Consider the following 19,250-nt stretch of genomic DNA (forward strand, 5'->3'; position numbering starts at 1 on the left):
CCTGTGCACCAGCATTTCATTATGACTGGACCAATAAAGCCACTGACACATGTTCTGCTTGGAGCCAGTTTTAAATGTAACACAAGCCCAAGGTGTCCGCACTGTGACAAATGGCATATGTGCTTACAGGGATATGCATGTGACAAATAGACACATTGCATGTGTCTCTATATAAATGCATATGTGCATGGGCAGAGGCTAACCACATTTTCACTTGGGTTGCATTATAAACGGACTGTTTGAGCAACATCTGCCTGTATTGTAATGGCTTGACTATAGAAACTTAAAACTTGGATAACAGTTAAACGGAAACTGTAACAATAAAGACTGCTAATTGCGTCGTGTAAGGTCATGGGGTTCATTTGGACTATGTGTTGGTGAAAATGAAAATGTTGAGGCTGGCAATGCAGTTACTGTCTGCAACTCTTCATGTAGCCTTTGCTGTCTCCATGGGCTTGAATCAGAAAGCAGCATTTGAAGATAGGAACTATTTGGATCCTCGGAATATGATGTGCTTGGCAATGCATGAGTTTGTGTAGTTTCTGTTTGGGTACATGTTTGTTTTTTTGGAGGTGATGCAACAAGACTAGTAGTTGGACTAGTTTCAAATGGTTGTGTGGTTGTTGTTTTTGGACACAATAAGTCTTTTAAATTGTTGACCAAAACATCAATACTAGGCAAAATATCACAATTGTCAAACAGTTCCACCACAGTCATGACATAAGCAATAAATAAATTGCGTTTCCCAGCAGGGAAGCGTCTGCATTGGCCCGCTACAACAACACCCAACCCATCATACATGTCTTGTGACCCTGCACGACGCATCATGTTTACCGCCTCATGTTCAATAGCACTTATTGGATCTGACTGCACACGTGCTGCCCTTCTTCGAGTTTGCCTGGTGTTGATGGGTGGTGGTTCTGGTGGAGAGTCATCAATTTCCACGTTTGTTTGTGAATCTGTACCATGTGCATCTTCAACCAAAGATGTGTGGCTCTGCTCCATTGTTTGGTCATCAGTATCGAGATGTTCGTGTGCTTGTCCTCTTGTTTTTTTTGGAATGTTTCCTTGAGTCCTTTTTTTTTTTTTTTTTAAAAAAGAAAGAAAATAGAGTATAATTGTATGGTAAAAGATCATAATAAGATGCAGTAATTTCATTGTACATTCAAAAATGAAACAAAGTAAAATAATCTTATATTTAAATTTATACTTGAGAGGATCAATCCAAAAAATGCTAGAGTGCTTGTATTGAATAACAAACAACATTGAAGTCAAATGGATACACGAGCTTTTTGTAATGAATAAACACATTGAAAGAACCGTAATCTGCACACATTGCAGATGTTACCTACATCTGCTAACTTATCCAAAGTCATGCAAAGTTATGCATGTGTGTATACCATAAAATTATCAGTTGTTTGTAACATTGGCAATGTGTTGTATTCTGTGTTTTTTCACTGTGTTCTTCAATTCAATGATCCGGTGTTTAATAATTTATTTGTATTCATATCTTTGCTTCTCTGTGTTTACATAATAAACTGATAAATCTCAAGCTGGGGAAATACTCGTCCAAGCACTGAGCCATTCACAGTATGGCAATACTTGAAAGACCATCAAGCTTTGCCTTTTTTTTTTTTTTTTTCTTTTCTTTACAGAAATTTACTTAACCTTTTTCAATACATGAATACAAAATGATCTTATTTATAAAATAAACTTACGGCCGAAGAGTACGAGTTGGTAAGAGAAAAAGTAATTCATCAAAATGTTGATATGGCCTTTTGTGAGACGGGGAGGAGCCACTCTTTTCATTTATTGCAACTTCTCGTCTGAAGCGATCCCTACATGACCGCCACCTCGTGCGAACCTGCTCTTCTATTTTAAATGATAATTATTTTCTGTTATTATATTAAATTTATTAATTAAAAAAAATAAATAAATAAATTTGTTGCACTTACCCATTTTCCACTGTTCACGTGGTTCCATCTCCTCCCAATCGCTGGTTAATTCCTTGCATATTTGAATCCATGCCTGACTTCTTTTGCTTTTGCTGGCATAATGTTTGTGTTGTAAGTCCCATAGCATTGGTCTTTCCTTCACCTATGTATGAGCACACATTTTTTTTAAAATTTTTTACAATGCAAATTGTTTTAATGTTGTAAATAAAAACTATACATTTTAAATTTGTAAATGTGGATTTATGTCAAACATCTTTTTTCTTTTCATTGTGATATTTTGAATGTTTCTTTAATGGCCATTTTTTAAAAATTAAATTTTTAATAAACTTTGTACTATTTAAAAAACGTTGAAATTGTATTCGAGCATTTATTTATTTATTTTTTTTTTTAAGTTCAAACTGAAAAATCGAATTGGCAAAATTTTTTTAAAAAAATATATGTGGATGAAAATATAAGCCGTGACCAGTAGTTTAAACCAAAAAAAAAACGTTAACCAATTGTCTCCAGTGTAAGCCCAGGGTGTAGTATACAGCCAGCCACATACAGTATACAGGCAGCCCCCATGTAGTATACAGCCTGGACACCCTATTTTTTAAACAAGACATAACTCAACAATTTATATTCACTCTCTGTTGAGCCCAATCCACGCCACGTCTCCCGGCGGATTCTTCTCTCTTCTGTAGATGGCTGCAGGCCGTAGCACAATACAATGCAGCCCTGTTGACACTGATGACTTCATCAGTGGCAACAGCGCTGCATCATAGTGTGCAACGGCCTTCAGATTGCATGGACGCAACTATGCCAGCTAGATAAGAGAGAAGATAGAGAATGAAGCACAGGGAGCCGCAATGGGGATCATAAGCCGCAATCAACATTGTGGACAATGGATGTTTTTTACAGAATTTTTTAAATAAAGACTATTGGATAAGCAAAGATGAGCTATTTTTGATTTATTTTGCATGTTAAAAGTAGGCATATACTCAAGCATATACAGTATATAGCCTGCGCGCACCATGGAGTATGTAGCTACATGCACACTGCCTTAGGACGTGTTGACACATTCAGCTAACCATCCGTTAATAATGCTATGCTAGTGCACAGGGGGCGGTCCAAGTTCAAAATAGACATGCATTTCTGTTGAAAACAATGTGACCAATAGTTCAATTTCTTGATTCACAATGGAGATTTTTGTGAAATTTGGGGCCAAAGCCGGCACCCTGTGTGCAAGCGTTTCACTATGAACGGGCGGAGAGTGGAATGTGTATCCATGCCCATATGCTACATTTAATAAAAATTAAGATGGACGTATATACGGCCATTAAACGTTCAACATACATTCAAATGGCATCAAGTCTTCCAACGGTAGCAGTACTGTGCATCACACGTTGTGCTTCGTACCCCGTCCAAAGATTTGACATGTGCAATATTTATGCTGCAAATGACACTTTGAAACATATATACCTATAGAGAGGGTCAAGGCTGAGCAGCACTCACCTCCTCCTCCTCCTCTCCCCCGCAATGTGCACAACATGTTATGGAGTGTGAGGGCGCATTCAGACAATGCATTGTGTAGTGCGTTGGGTTGCGTTTTGATCAATCACATGCTAAGGATACATTGTGGCAGATTTACTTAACCGGCCCATTTGCGATCCATCGGGGCATTCTCTGCGCTTGATTCTGGTCCGGCAGGGATTTATTAAGGTAGTTCCGCCGCCGTCCACCAGGTGGCACTGCTGCACTGAAAAGCATCGGAATGCTCTTCAATACACCAAGGCCGGCTGAGTGAAGGTAAGCGCAAGCTCCAAAAATGATTTTCTGTTTTAAAATGCATTTTTTTTTCAAAATACGTTGGGTTTTCATTCATCCACGCCCCTCGATTTCCATTGCGCGCGTGCAAGCGCAAATGCACCACAATCAGATCGCGTGTGCAAAATAACCCATGGCAATACAGGGAAAATCTGAACAGATCTTATAAATTCTGGTAAGACGTTGGGAAAACACAAATTGTGCCCTTAGTAAATGAACCACATTGTGTCAAAAAAAAACAACACAACATAACACAAGGCATCATCTGAATGCACACGTGTATATACACTGCCAGGCCGCCGTGTTATAAAGCATATTTTAAATGTTAGAAACACATTAGTTTAAAAATTTAGTAAAGAAAAAAGTAAACTCAACAGCAAAGTCACATAAAAAGATTTTAAAGGACAATGCATACAGCATTTACCCCTGCCCCACCACCACAAAAAAAAAGGTGCTATAGGGAATTAAAGCAAGAATGAGAGACACAGAAAAAGTAAAAAAAACTTACAAGAGAAATGACATGTGAGGCATCAAGATCCGAGCGAACACCAGATGCCATACTGGCAAGTGCACCCTGACACAAATACCACAAGAAATGAAATGCCAACTTTGCAAAAATGTAAACAGCGGGAAAAACATCATGAAAAAGCAGACAGAACCGGTACTGAACGTCAGGCGCATCCGTCAAACGCACACAGAGCTAAACAACGTTCACTGACAACACGCCAGACGCATGCGTCCAGCAACAATATGAAAAACGCAACTGGACGCAAAAACACATGCGCTAAGCGCATAGAAACGCAAGGACGAAACGGAAAGAAAGAAAAGCCATTGATAACCATAGAAAAAAAAAAGGATGCGTCCGTCAAAAAGACGTAGGACGCATGCGTCAGGCGCATCGTGTGACCGCGGCCTGAAGGGGAAACCTGCTCCACAAATGTCATTCACCCGTTCATGTCTTCAGTTCATGTCTTTCACCTGTTTAATTGACAAAACTGCAAATAAAACCTCAGGGCGCGTTCACACGTTGCGTTTTGACCTGCGTTTTCATTGCGTTTAAAACGCATATAGAACAGCTGAGGAGGGTTGATTTGCCTAATTACATCCCCGTTAACATTTCCGTTTACAAAACGCATCGTAAACGCGATGTTAACAACGCGTTAACACATGCGTTTTATTAACGCATGCGTTAACATTGCGTTTACAAACGTAAACGGTAATATAATTAGGCAAATCACCTCTCAGCTTTTGTATATGCGTTTCAAACGCAATGAAAACGCGACCAAAACGCAACGTGTGAACGCGCCCTCAAAGCTGACTGTGATGCCGTTTTAACTGCAACATGTGACCGCACCCTCAGGGCGCGTTCACACGTTGCGTTTTGGTCGCGTTTTCATTGCGTTTGAAACGCATATACAACAGCTGATGAGAGGTGATTTGCCTAATTACATCGCTGCTAACATTTCTGTTTACAAAACGCATAGTAAACGCGATGTTAACGCATGCGTTAACATTGCGTTTAGAAACGTAAATGGTAATATAATTAGGCAAATCACCTCTCATCAGCTGTTGTATATGCGTTTCAAACTCAATGAAAACGCGACCAAAACGCAACGTGTGAACGCGCCCTCAAAGCTGACTGTGATGCCGTTTTAACTGCAACATGTGACCGCACCCTCAGGGCGCGTTCACACGTTGCGTTTTGGTCGCGTTTTCATTGCGTTTGAAACGCATATACAACAGCTGATGAGAGGTGATTTGCCTAATTACATCGCTGCTAACATTTCTGTTTACAAAACGCATAGTAAACGCGATGTTAACGCATGCGTTAACATTGCGTTTAGAAACGTAAATGGTAATATAATTAGGCAAATCACCTCTCATCAGCTGTTGTATATGCGTTTCAAACTCAATGAAAACGCGACCAAAACGCAACGTGTGAACGCGCCCTCCGAATAACTTCTCCCGGCCTTCACTGCAGGATTTGCCAGCCAGGTCTCTCCAGCTCCTTGCTACACATGTCCACACCGCGCCACTAAAAATATCACAGTTATTTACAGTATAGTTTCTCCTGGATAACCAGCTAAGATGAATTATGTTGTGGCCAGGAATGGAGATATGTAGACACTGCATGTTTTTGCCAAGTGCTTCTTACAAAGGTCATTTCTGTCCATTGTGTTTTTGTTTCGATATTTTTGCTGTGATGTTATGATATGTCTTGTCACGTGAAGTGTTTTGTAATCACAGCATAAAAATTTCCCATTTTTGTGATAAAATGAAATCTAAATAACAAACATTTACTCCATACAACTTCTTTTTGCTACATATAATAAATACACAGTGACCCCCCTCAATATATTGTACACATAGGGGGACATTTACTATGGCGTTTCCACCAGTTTTGTGGCGCTCTCACCACATGTTCTGCTCTCAGACCTATTTATTAGCTGTCGGGGACAGAAAAAATGACTTTTTCCATCTGCTCCGACTCTTCTCCGAAAAGGGGCGTGGCTTTGGCGGAGTGGAAACTCAGACAGAATTAATATGTGTCCCAGCCATTTTTGGGCGCTGTAAACTGGCGGAAAGTAGACCAAAAGAAAACTGGTCTAGCAGGGACTGTTGGACACATTTCTGGTGCTTGGGACAGATTTTGGTCCCAGGGACAGAAAATGGGCTCGGGGACAGAAATGTCTCTGCACAGCTCTACAATATTAAATGTGTATCTTCTTTCCGAGAGCAGGTCGGTAACAAAGCCAATGCAGACACCGACACTCTAAGTAAATGTCCCCCATAGACTATATTTCGTTATATAGTACCCCAGAGGTCGCACTAACATTTTTCCAGAACGGTAAAAATACTCCTCTCACCATTTTTGAGGAGTATTTTTACCTGAGGGCGTGTTCACACGTTGCGTTTTGACCTGCGTTTTCATTGCGTTTGAAACGCATATACAACAGCTGAGGAGAGGTGATTTGCCTAATTACATCACTGTTAACGTTTCCGCTTACAAAACGCATCGTAAACGCGATGTTAACGCACACATTAACAAAGCGTTGATGCATGCGTTTTGTTAACGCATGCGCTAAACGGTAATGTAATTAGGCAAATTACCTCACATCAGCTGTTGTATATGCGTTTCAAACGCAATGAAAACGCAACGTGTGAACGCGCCCTCCGGAGGAGTATGAAAATTTAGGCAAAACAACGCTCACACAGCACGCACCCGCAACGCTCCGCTCACACAGCACGCACCCGCAACGCTCCGCTCTCACAGCACGCACCCGCAACGCTCCGCTCTCACAGCACGCACCCGCAACGCTCCGCTCTCACAGCACGCACCCGCAACGCTCCGCTCTCACAGCACGCACCCGCAACGCTCCGCTCTCACAGCACGCACCCGCAACGCTCCGCTCTCACAGCACGCACCCGCAACGCTCCGCTCTCACAGCACGCACCCGCAACGCTCCGCTCTCACAGCACGCACCCGCAACGCTCCGCTCTCACAGCACGCACCCGCAACGCTCCGCTCTCACAGCACGCACCCGCAACGCTCCGCACCCACAGCACGCACCCGCAACGCTCCGCACCCACGAGGCTCCGCACCCACGAGGCTCCGCACCCACGAGGCTCCGCACCCACGAGGCTCCGCACCCACGAGGCTCCGCACAGCACGCACGCACAACACTACTCTACACTCACAACACTACTCTACACTCACAACACTACTCTACACTCACAACACTACTCTACACTCACACACTACACTACACTCACCCGGCCTTGCTATTAAGTCCCGTCGGGATCACACAAACGCAGGCAGCAGCGGGCAGGTAGAGATGGAGCAGGACGGGGAGCAGCAGCCCCGCTGTCCACATGTCTCCCCTGGGGCCGGTGCTCTCACTCTGGGTCTCTCCGGCCCGCCCCTAGTCACGTGTCCCGCTGAGAGGTTCGGCGCGCGCTATGATCGTGCTACTGACATTTCCCTCTTTTGCAGTGCGCGCTGAACCGCTCAGCCTGCGCGCTACAGGGAATAATTGCCAAGCGTAACTTTATGCATGCCAATTATTTTGGGGGTTAATGGCGCGTGGTGAGGCGTTAATGCGACCTCTGTAGTACCCCCTCAACTAAAAATATTTGTATACAGTAGCTCCTGATTTATATAAAGCATCAAAATTATTGCTGACGTCTCAGCTGCCAGTGATCTCGCAGCATCTTCTTCTGCCCGGGCAGAACTTGAGTCAGGCCGGCGCCACACGTAGCGCTTTGTCTGAGCTTGCAAATGCAGACAAAGCCGCGCCCACCGGGGCGGGCCTCGGCCCGATCGCATCGGCGTTTCTATGGAAACGCCTGCGATCGGGAACGAGACGCCGGTGTTTCGCGTTAAATTAACGCAAAACACCGGCGCAGACAAAGCGCCACGTGTGGCGCCGGCCTAAGACACAGGACTGCGTGATGGTCATAGTGATATCTCTGCAGACGGCCTCTCCTCTCACATGGATTGTTTTCTATGGTTGCTGCTGCATTGCAGACTGGGGGTGGTGACACACATGGCGTTTTTAGGCCGTTTTAAGTAGTGCATTTTCAGATCGGGAAAAAACGCATGCGCTCAAAAACGGCCTAAAAACGCCATGTGTGTCACCACCCTTAAGGTACATTCACATGGCCGTCTGGGGGGGAGGTATATGCGGCCGTACATGGGGAAAAGATAGAGTATGCTCAAAAACAGACCAAAAATGCCATGTGTGGCATCACCCTCCGGGTGCGCTCAGACGATGCGTTTGCGCTGCTTTTTTGCATGTCTACCATGCGTTTGGCTAGTTTGAAATAGCTTTTCTTCATTTCTGAAAGTGGAAGCAGCTGTGAAAGTGTCGACACTGGTGCTTACACTTGTTGTAAAACCATCCAAACAGATGGTAACACGGAAAAACGCTTTAAAATGTGTCATTCTCTGGGGAACGAGCTGACATTTTCATGAATATCATTTTGAGAACCTTTTGATTAGTTTTGATGTAGTTAAAGGAAACCTACCATTTGATTTGGTGCATTATGAAGCAAACATACCTTGAGACTGCTGTAGCTACACTGATGCAGGATCATATCTTGTTTAATCCCGGAGTGGTTTTGTTGAAAAAACAATTATAACATTATGATAATGAAGCTCTGTCCCTTCTATGGCTGCTCTGGCGCTTGCTTTCCCGCTTCTCATAGCAGTAGAGTTTTTCTCTGCAGGAGATAATGATGCAATCACTCTTCTCCCTGCCAGACAGAATAATCAATTGCTGTACCATCCCCCAGCTGTTGTATATGAGTGAACCAGCTCAGGTTGATTAGTCACGCTCGACTTAACTCCATCTGTAATTCCAAACTCCCGTGTGTAATGTGTTTATCTTGGCAGCCATGCTGACTCAGCTTTCCCAAGGTCCTGAATGTTATAATTGTTTTTCAGCAAAACCACTCAGCTCAGGGATTAACCAAGATATGATCCTGCATCAGTGTAGCTACAGCAGTATCAAGGTATGTTTGCTTCATAATGCATCCAATCACATGGTAGGTTTCCTTTAATAGGAGGACTCAGGTAGAGGAAGAAACTATAGAACTTTCCCCCCTCCTAAAGTGATCTATGGAGGAAACCGCAGCTGATGAATTTCTAAGAAAGACTAAAAATTGGTCACTGCTGACAACAAGCCTCATCCACATCCCTCTGTGTATAGAGAAGGTGTCAGGGTGTGGGGGAGGGGAGATGTTCTGTCATGTAATGGGGTAAATGTGTTTCTTCCACATGTAATGAAGGTTTTGTGTCTTGCAGGATTTATTATCTATTGAGGATCAGAGATGAATATTATATCTCCCAGTGATGGTAAGATTCTCCCGCTGTCTACCTCCTGCTCTTCTACTTCTTACACTATTACTGATATGATATCACTGCTGTTCTCACATCCGGCTGCACTTACATGTTCTGAGATTTATGCTTTATGTTACAATGACTAAATCACAATAATAATAAGAATAATAATCCTCTTCATAATAATAATAATAAAAATGTGCTCAGCTTGGGATTTGAACTCAAAATAGATCAGAAGGGTACCCCTTGCATTGTAGGGGAAGTTGGAAAAACACTAAAGACTGTTGTTAGAATAAAAGTACATTTTTATTGGTGGCACAATGCAAACATGTAAAAATATATACAAGTGGCAAAAATAAGACACTGATATATGATTAAAATTGATATGAAAAAATGGCAAAAACAGGTAGTGGGGTGTAGCAGATATAGAAACGGGACTACCTGGACAAAGTGGAAGGAGATGGTATATACAATGAAACAAATGGAGCTGGGCCTGAGAATGTGTATCTCACTGAGGGTGTAATAACAGTATATTGATCCATCAACTGGGCATTAGTGCCCACCAAGTGGGACAAAAAATGCCCTGCAGAAAAGGTAAATGGGTAAGTATAAAAGCCAAGTGAAAGCAACAGCTCCTACCAGGTAAGGGATGTAAGGGTCCTCCACTGTCCAGGGTGTACCGTGTCCCCGACGCGCGTTTCGGCTCGCGCTGAGCCTTCGTCTGGGGGTTGGCGTCAATGTGGTGTAGGGGGTGTATATAAGAGGAAAAAGAGCCAATAGGCGTTGTAGGGAGAGTTACGTGTGGTCACAAACCTGCTGATTGCAGAAACAGATGGTGTGGGGTTTGTCATGTGACCCGCGGCGTCACGGAGTCACGTGTCAAAAAATCAGGTGGTGTCTGATATGTCATGTGACCAATAGCGTCATCAGGTCACGTGACTGAATATCGCGAGACTGCAGCGTGTATTAGTTGTTAGTCTAGAAGCGCAAGCAATAGGCATTATAAAGTGCATGTATGTCTGGCGCCCCCTATAGAGAGGATATCCGATTGCAGAGTAAAGAAAGATATTTGATGTAATATATATTACACTGAACCAGTTTAGTTGCAAAGGGTAAGTATCACGAATGTGTGAAGATTAAATAAAGTGCATTTAGTAATTCAATGCTGTGACCTGGTGTAACCAAATATTATAATACAAACTCTGAAGAAAAAATTAAATAAATTGTATTTTACAAGACAGACTCCTAAAATTGGTGTGATATTTAAGGAAAAAGTGAATGAATAATACATGCCAAACACATGAAATTTGTGCAATATTTAGGAGATAAAGTGACAAGTGCATAAAGAATTCCTTCAATGATCGATGGGATAAAACAGATTATTACTCTTTTCATCACATAGATTTTTTACCAGTTCTTGACATTATCATTGATAAATTTACACATGGACCTTTATAGAAGATGAAATATCAACATTTTATAGTTAATAAATCAATTGGAATACCTATGGTATGCGTACATCCACATTTTTTGACTTAAAAGTAATAGGGTGCAGTGAGGGGAAGTGATGGGGGATGGTGCAGGGAAAAGGTGAGGAAGGAGCAAGTGAGTGTGGGGAAGTGAAGGGAAAATGTGAGGGAACAAGGTGAATATATCAACTGTTTTTCATAGATATATATACATTCCAGGAGTAACAATGGCAATATTGTCTTGAATTTATCATTTGGTATACAGGACAAGAATACCAGGAATATTTATGCAGTATAGGTACATATGTCTGAATACGTGTCCTTAAGGGGCGATGTCCTCGAAGAGCCAGAAGAATTTTTCTATGAACTTTGCGCAAGAAAGAATTAGAGATGAAGGCAGGTTTGGATGTATTTTCAATTCGATCTTATGTATAAATCATCATTTGTATGAACGAAATCCTAAAAGGCTTAATTATTCTCGGTGATGTATAATTATCGAATACTGTGGGAAGAAAAGATGCTGGAAAACAGAAAATATGTTTGAGTTAACAACATAAAAACAACAGTTAAAAACTGGTGTTCCAAGACGCCAGTGTATAAATGCAAGACATGAACAACGCAGCATTAAACAGGTAAATATTTTTTTGGGGGGTGGATGGGGGGTGGTTTTTGTTTTTGGGTACGTTTATTGGAGAAATGGAGCAAAACTAAGGGTCTCATTGAGACCTCTTGGTTTTAAGGTATTTAAGGTCCAGATCCAACGGGTTTCGTGTTGAGCTAAAATCTTCTGGATCGGACCACCTCTGATTCCAAGGTCCACCTTTTCAATACCACGCACTCGCAGGAGACTTGGATCCGAGTTATGTTTCTCCTTAAAGTGGAGTGCCACTGGTTTACCCTCAAGATCTGCATCACTGCCGAGTGTGGCTTTAATGTCACGCATGTGTTCCCTAACCCTTACTTTCATGGCCCTGCTGGTTAGGCCAATATATATCAAATTACAGGGGCAGGTGGCGTAGTAGATCACCGCTGTGGTTCTGCAAGAAATATTTTGTGAGATGTTATAGGTCTTGGTGCCTGATGAATCCGTGAAGGTATATGCACGTTCCACATTGGGACATGCGATGGATTTGAACTCATACACTCTAAATGCTACAGAGAAGGAGCTTCCATCCACTAGTGCAGTGGTGGCGAACCTATGGCACGGGTGCCAGAGGTGGCACTCAGAGCCCTTTCTGTGGGCACCCAGGCCTTCACCCCAACACAGAGTTTGCCAAACAGGACTCAAGGCTTCCTCCTGCCGTCCAATACAGCCCAGGATGTGCCATGCTCAGCGCCATTTTTAATCGACATCCTTGGCAGCCAGAGCTACATGAGGAACGAGAAAGTGTGGAAAGAGAGATTATTTTTGGAGCTCCTGCTCTGGGAACCCTGATTCCTCCTTTTCAGGGTAACCCGTAGGGAAGCTACAATCCAAATTTCTCCATCATCTTTCTATTGTATTGATGAACTCAGGACGCCAATAGGATTAAAACAATAAGTTACTGCTTAAATTGTCATGTTGGCACTTTGCGACATATAAGTGGGTTTTTGGTTGAAGTTTGGGCACTCTCTCTCCAAAAGGTTCACCATCACTGCACTAGGGTATTGGCCCAGTGGTCATTGATGGGAGGATACATCTTCTCAGAAATTACCATTTGTAATTATTGAGATGACTATTATTATTATTTTTATTATTATCATGGAGACCATCAGTATTATTATAATGTTAGTACTAATAATCTCAATAATAATCATCTCAAGAATCTTAATAATTATAATAATAATCATCTCAATAATTAAAATAATCTCTTAATAATCTCAATACTAATAATCTCAATAATCTAAATTATAATAATCTCAATATTACTCTCAATATTCATCTTAATAATAATAATCATCTCAATAATAATCTCAATAATATTCTCTGAGAAGATCCCTCTCGAAGTATCGGTGTGTCACAATGTAACAGTGAAACTCTTAGTTGCAGAAAATCCTCCCACTGACATCCTCTGAGTTTATAGCCTTGAGGGTAGAAGCTTCTATCCTTATTGCAGAGGGTCTGGGGTTCGAATCCCGGGCTGGGCATAAATTTATTTTATTCAATAAATAGCTTGTGTCTGGGGAAGCCCTGGAGACCATATATGGACAGATGCTGATCTGACCTGATGACGTGGTCCCTGCTCTCCGCTAACCCGACACTTCTCTCAAAAGGATTCCCTCCCGATGTCTGCTCTGGGGAACCCTAGGAGATGTAGGCTCCCAGGTTCTGGCTTTGAAAGTATTTACTATGCGGGACACAGAGCCGGGACAACCCCAGCAAGTGCGCGACCTGGAGGGAATATCCGCGACAATCTGACAGTTGCCCGTGACGCGGGGCAGAGGTAAAAAAAATCGTGACTGTCCTGGCCAAACCGGGATGGTTGGGAGCAATGCATCTTCCAGACATTGGGGCAGATTTATCAAGTGTCTGAAAGTCAGAATATTTCTAGTTGCCCATGGCAACCAATCACAGCTCCCGTTTAAAATACCAGTGCTCATGAATATTTTAAACGGGATTGTGATTGGTTGCCATGGGCAACTAGAAATATTCTGACTTTCAGACACTGGATAAATCTGCCCCATTTGACTTTCCTGGCCTGTTCCAGGTTCCTACACAAGTCCCCTGGCAGCGCAATGACATTACAGTACTAATATCCACTGCTGTCATCCCTCTACATGTCCTAGAAGATTTCATCCTTGTGTCTCCTTCATTTCCAGATGCTGAGACCCGGAAGTTTTACCAGAAGCTTTGTCACTATCCACATCATGTCCTGAGGATGACGTATGAGTATTTCCAGGAGGATCTGCTCTACATTGTGGAGAACCTGAATCTTCCATCACTTCTACATGAGCTGAGCTCCCGAAATATCCCAGATCCGCAGGTGAGATGTGCCGGTGTTATATACAGGTGTCCCCTGTGTTATCAGGTGTTATATACAGGTGTCCCCTGTGTTATCAGGTGTTATATACAGGTGTCCCCTGTGTTATCAGGTGTTATATACAGGTGTCCTCTGTGTTATCAGGTGTTATATACAGGTGTCCCCTGTGTTATCAGGTGTTATATACAGGTGTCCCCTGTGTTATCAGGTGTTTATATACAGGTGTCCCCTGTGTTATCAGGTGTTATATACAGGTGTCCCCTGTGTTATCAGGTGTTATATACAGGTGTCCCCTGTGTTATCAGGTGTTATATGCAGGTGTCCCCTGTGTTATCAGGTGTTATATGCAGGTGTCTCCTGTGTTATCAGGTGTTATATACAGGTGTCCCCTGTGTTATCAGGTGTTATATACAGGTGTCCCCTGTGTTATCAGGTGTTATATACAGGTGTCCCCTGTGTTATCAGGTGTTATATACAGGTGTCCTCTGTGTTATCAGTTGTTATATACAGGTGTCCCCTGTGTTATCAGGTGTTATATACAGGTGTCCCCTGTGTTATCAGGTGTTTATATACAGGTGTCCCCTGTGTTATCAGGTGTTATATACAGGTGTCCCCTGTGTTATCAGGTGTTATATACAGGTGTCCCCTGTGTTATCAGGTGTTATATGCAGGTGTCCCCTGTGTTATCAGGTGTTATATGCAGGTGTCTCCTGTGTTATCAGGTGTTATATACAGGTGTCCCCTGTGTTATCAGGTGTTATATACAGGTGTCCCCTGTGTTATCAGGTGTTATATACAGGTGTCCCCTGTGTTATCAGGTGTTATATACTGGTGTCCCCTGTGTTATCAGGTGTTATATACAGGTGTCCCCGTGTTATCAGGTGTTATATACAGGTGTCCCCTGTGTTATCAGGTGTTATATACAGGTGTCCCCTGTGTTATCAGGTGTTATGTACAGGTGTCCCCTGTGTTATCAGGTGTTATATACAGGTGTCCCCTGTGTTATCAGGTGTTATATACAGGTGTCCCCTGTGTTATCAGGTGTTATATACAGGTGTCTCCTGTGATATCAGGTGTTATATACTGGTGTCCCCTGTGTTATCAGGTGTTATATGCAGGTGTCCCCTGTGTTATCAGGTGTTATATACAGGTGTCCCCTGTGTTATCAGGTGTTATATGCAGGTGTCTCCTGTGTTATCAGGTGTTATATACAGGTGTCCCCTGTGTTATCAGGTGTTATATACAGGTGTCCCCTGTGTTATCAGGTGTTATATACAGGTGTCCCCTGTGTTATCAGGTGTTACCCTGTTTCCCCGAAAATAAGACAGTGTCTTATATTAATTTTTGTCCCTATAGATGCACTAGGTCTTATTTTCAGGGGATTCTTATTTTTCCATGAACAAGAATTTACATTTATAGGTGAACAAAAAAATCTACCTCTCTAACATCCTTATGACTCTCCAAACTCTGAATTTCCTGCTGTCTTTCTTGTGACTCCATTTCTATTAGAATCATTGGCCCCAGTCTCTCATGTTTAGTAAAAGCACTTTCCATAAATGACCCTTCTTATCCTGGTAGCTGCTGGTATCACATTTGCAGCACAACAGCCGGGGATTTACTTCCATGAATTATTCCTCATGTCACAACCTTCTGAAAGATTTACTAATACTAATGTATGGTGTGAGGGGAGCTGTAGCAATGACTGTCGCTAGGTCTTATTTTCAGGGGAGGCCTTATATTTCTGAGCCTGAATAAAATTGTACTAGGTCTTATTTTCGGGGGATGTCCTATTTTAGGGGAAACAGGGTATATACAGGTGTCCCCTGTGTTATCAGGTGTTATATACAGGTGTCCCCTGTGTTATTAGGTGTTATATACAGGTGTTATATACAGGTGTCCCCTGTGTTATCAGGTGTTATATACAGGTGTCCCCTGTGTTATTAGGTGTTATATACAGGTGTTATATACAGGTGTCCCCTGTGTTATCAGGTGTTATATACAGGTGTCCCCTGTGTTATTAGGTGTTATATACAGGTGTTATATACAGGTGTCCCCTGTGTTATCAGGTGTTATATACAGGTGTCTCCTGTGTTATCAGGTGTTATATACAGGTGTCCCCTGTTTTATCAGGTGTTATATACAGGTGTCCCCTGTGATATCAGGTGTTATATACAGGTGTCTCCTCTGTTATCCTGTGACCGCACAATAGACCTCAGTGGGGGCCGTGACCTCGCTGCCATTTTTGTGGGAAGCTCACAACCTTCTTTTACGGGCCTATGGCTTATATAGCAGATTATATTGTGTAAGTAGTATAAGTGTAGCTATCCCGTCTTGCCCCACCCACACACATACATAAGGGGGTCATTATATTCTGGTAAATATTATGATTGTTACTTGTGGAATCAGGATTTTCTCCCCAACTATTCCATCTATTTCTCTCCTCTGGACCAGCACATTATAGAGAAGACATTAAGTATCTGTGTATATTAACCCTTTGTATTCAGTCTCCTTGTATAATGACCCTTATGTTGGACCTTTCTTGTGTTCTAGAAATACCTGAGTTTAGAACATGATAGAAAAACCTTGGCCCGGTATTTACTCCAGGATATTTTCTGTAGAGGAGCAGTAGCTGTGATAACATTGTGGGTCAGTCTCCATGCATTACGGAAGGATCACGGTTCCCCGGTCCTGGACGCTGTACTGGAGGAGCTCGGCCACAGAGGTAACATTGTGTATGACATGTGTCACTCATCATATCCGGGGCTCATCATGTACAGTGACCTCAGTAATACAGATCTCTGCACTGGATCAGTCATTCTCCGCAGTGTATAAATGTACAGATGGAGCAACGTGTAATATACAAAGGACTAACACTCTTATCTCACAGAGCAATAACCTTATACAATTAAGAGCACTACAGGCTACTTAATATTGAGAATGTAAGAACTGGAGGGATGGCGTAGCAAAATAATGGGAAAAAGAATTCATTGAGAATTTTAAACTAGTACCCCATATTCGTTGGAAATTATGGACGTGGTCTAGCAGCCGCACTACAGAGTTTGTTTTTGTATGTTTTTGTTTAATGTTGTTTCTTTTTGTTTTATTAACCCCTTAAGGTCGCAGCCATTTTACAGCTTAAGGCTCACCCACATTTTTTGGATTCTGACCTGCGTCGCTTTATATGGTTATAACTTTTGAAAACTGTTACTTATCAAAGCGATTATTAGATTGTTTTTTCCCCACATGTTGTACTTCATTTTAGTGGTAAATGTTGGTTGATAAGTTTTGTGTTTATTTACTAAAAAAAGAAAAAATGAATTTTTTGAAAAATTTCTCTTTTTTTAAATTCGAAATCCTTACATTTCCAGGCAGATAGATTTATCACCTAAATAAGTTGCTGAATAACATTTCCCATATCTCTACTTTTTTTTTTTTTTCATTATAAAAATTTTTTATTGCTTTTTTAACCCCTAGGCGCACCAGGACGTTATAGTACGTCCCCGGGGCTAGATGCTTAGCGCACGGGGACGTTCTATAACGTCCTGCTTCTGGCACCGGCTCACGAACGGAGCCGGTACCAGAAGCAGCGGCTGTCAGCTGTCTAGTACAGCTGACAGCCTGCGCTAACACCCGCGATCGGAGCCGGCTCCGATCGCGGGTGTTAACCCCTTACACGCCGCGGTCAAACATGACCGCGGCGTGTAAGTGTGTTTGAGCTGTGGATCGGATCCCCCGTGCCGCTTACCGGGGGATCCGATCCACTTCTGGGCAGCTCCGAGGACTGGCATGTGCCCCGGAGCTGCCTGGTCTCCATGGCAGCCAGACCCCTTCCGGGTCTGGCTGTAAACTGTCTGAGCATGCGCAAGCATGCTCAGACAGTTTACACTGCTCTACAATAAAATAGTATTGTAGAGCAGTGTATTGAACTTAAACCAGTGATCAGAGCATCACTGGTTTAAGTTCAAGTATGTATAATTAAAAAAAAGTCGAAAACACTAAAGTTAACACATTAGAATAAATAAAAAATAAATACATAAAAATATAAGCCCTTAAAATGTCACTTTCCCATAAAAAAAACTTAATAAAGTATAAAAAACATAAAAACACAAAAAAACCCCGCATATTTGGTATTGCCGCGTCCGTAACAATCTGCATAATAAAACAGAATTGTTACTGGACCCGCACGGTAAACGCCGGAGGAAAAAAACGCAAAAAACTTTCCGAAAAAAGATAATTTTTAATTAATACCCTATAAAAAATGCTCTAAAAAGTGATTTAAAAAATGTTATGCACTCCAAAATAAGCCCACTAAAAAGAACAACTCTTCTCGCAAAAAATAAGCCCCTAACAAGATTTGTCAGACGAAAAATAAAAAAGTTATGCATATGAAAAGATGGTGATGCTAAAATGAACAAGATTTTCTCCAAATTGGTTTTTATTCAGTACAATTGAATAAAATACACAAAACCCCCACATATTTGGTATCCCTGCGTCCGTAACAATCTGTATAATAAAACCAAATCGTTATTAGATCCGCAAAGTGAACCCCGTAAAAAACAACCTAAAAAAACTCTCTGATAAAGATGATTTTTTATTAATGCCCTTTAAAAATGCTCTAAAAAAGTGATTTTAAAAAGTTACGCAATCTAAAATAAGACCACTAAAAAGAGCTATCATTCTTGCAAAAAATAAGCCCTTAAACAGATTTGTTAGGTGAAAAATAAAAAAGTTATGCTTATGAAAGACGGTGATGCTAAAATTAACAACAATTTTGCCAAATTACTTTTTATTCAGTAAAAATGGGAAAAAATAAAAATTTATATAAATGAAGTATTTTCATAAACGTGGCGACCCATAGAATAAAAATAATATACTATTTTCATGGTATGGTTAACGGCCAAAAAAAAAAAACACATAAAAATTTTCCTAAAAATTGATGATTTTCATTTCCTCCACCAACAAAGAGTTAATTAAATCTCACCAATTAGCTATAGATGCCCCAAAATTATGTATTAGAAAAGTGCATCTCATGTGGCAAAAGAAATAAGCCCCTATATATCCTCAATAAAAAAAAGAAAAAAATTACAGCTTGTACAATGTGACAGCAAATCTGATTTGAATGGCGCCTCCTTCCCTTCTATGCCCGGCCGTGCGCCCATACAGCAGGTCACCACCACATATAGAGTATCCGTGTACTCGGGAGAAATTGCGTATCAAA

The 19,250-nt window shown here is 41.8% G+C and overlaps 1 protein-coding gene and 1 pseudogene across 1 annotated transcript; one reads left to right on the top strand and one right to left on the bottom strand.

Annotated features, from left to right (window-relative positions):
- Nucleotides 1-330: 330 nt before the first annotated feature.
- Nucleotides 331-2,106, bottom strand: LOC140069237 (uncharacterized). The gene is made up of 3 exons (XM_072114697.1): nucleotides 1,956-2,106; nucleotides 1,719-1,872; nucleotides 331-1,075 (listed from the first exon to the last, which is right to left on the bottom strand). The coding sequence occupies exons 1-3, from the start codon at nucleotides 2,080-2,082 to the stop codon at nucleotides 331-333; spliced, it is 1,026 nt and encodes a 341-aa protein (XP_071970798.1). The 5' UTR covers nucleotides 2,083-2,106.
- Nucleotides 2,107-12,444: 10,338 nt separating this feature from the next.
- Nucleotides 12,445-19,250, top strand: part of LOC140068909 (NACHT, LRR and PYD domains-containing protein 3-like) — a 56,135-nt pseudogene continuing 49,329 nt past the window's right edge.

Source organism: Engystomops pustulosus, chromosome 7 (assembly GCF_040894005.1).
Source record: "Engystomops pustulosus chromosome 7, aEngPut4.maternal, whole genome shotgun sequence".
NCBI lineage: Eukaryota > Metazoa > Chordata > Amphibia > Anura > Leptodactylidae > Engystomops > Engystomops pustulosus.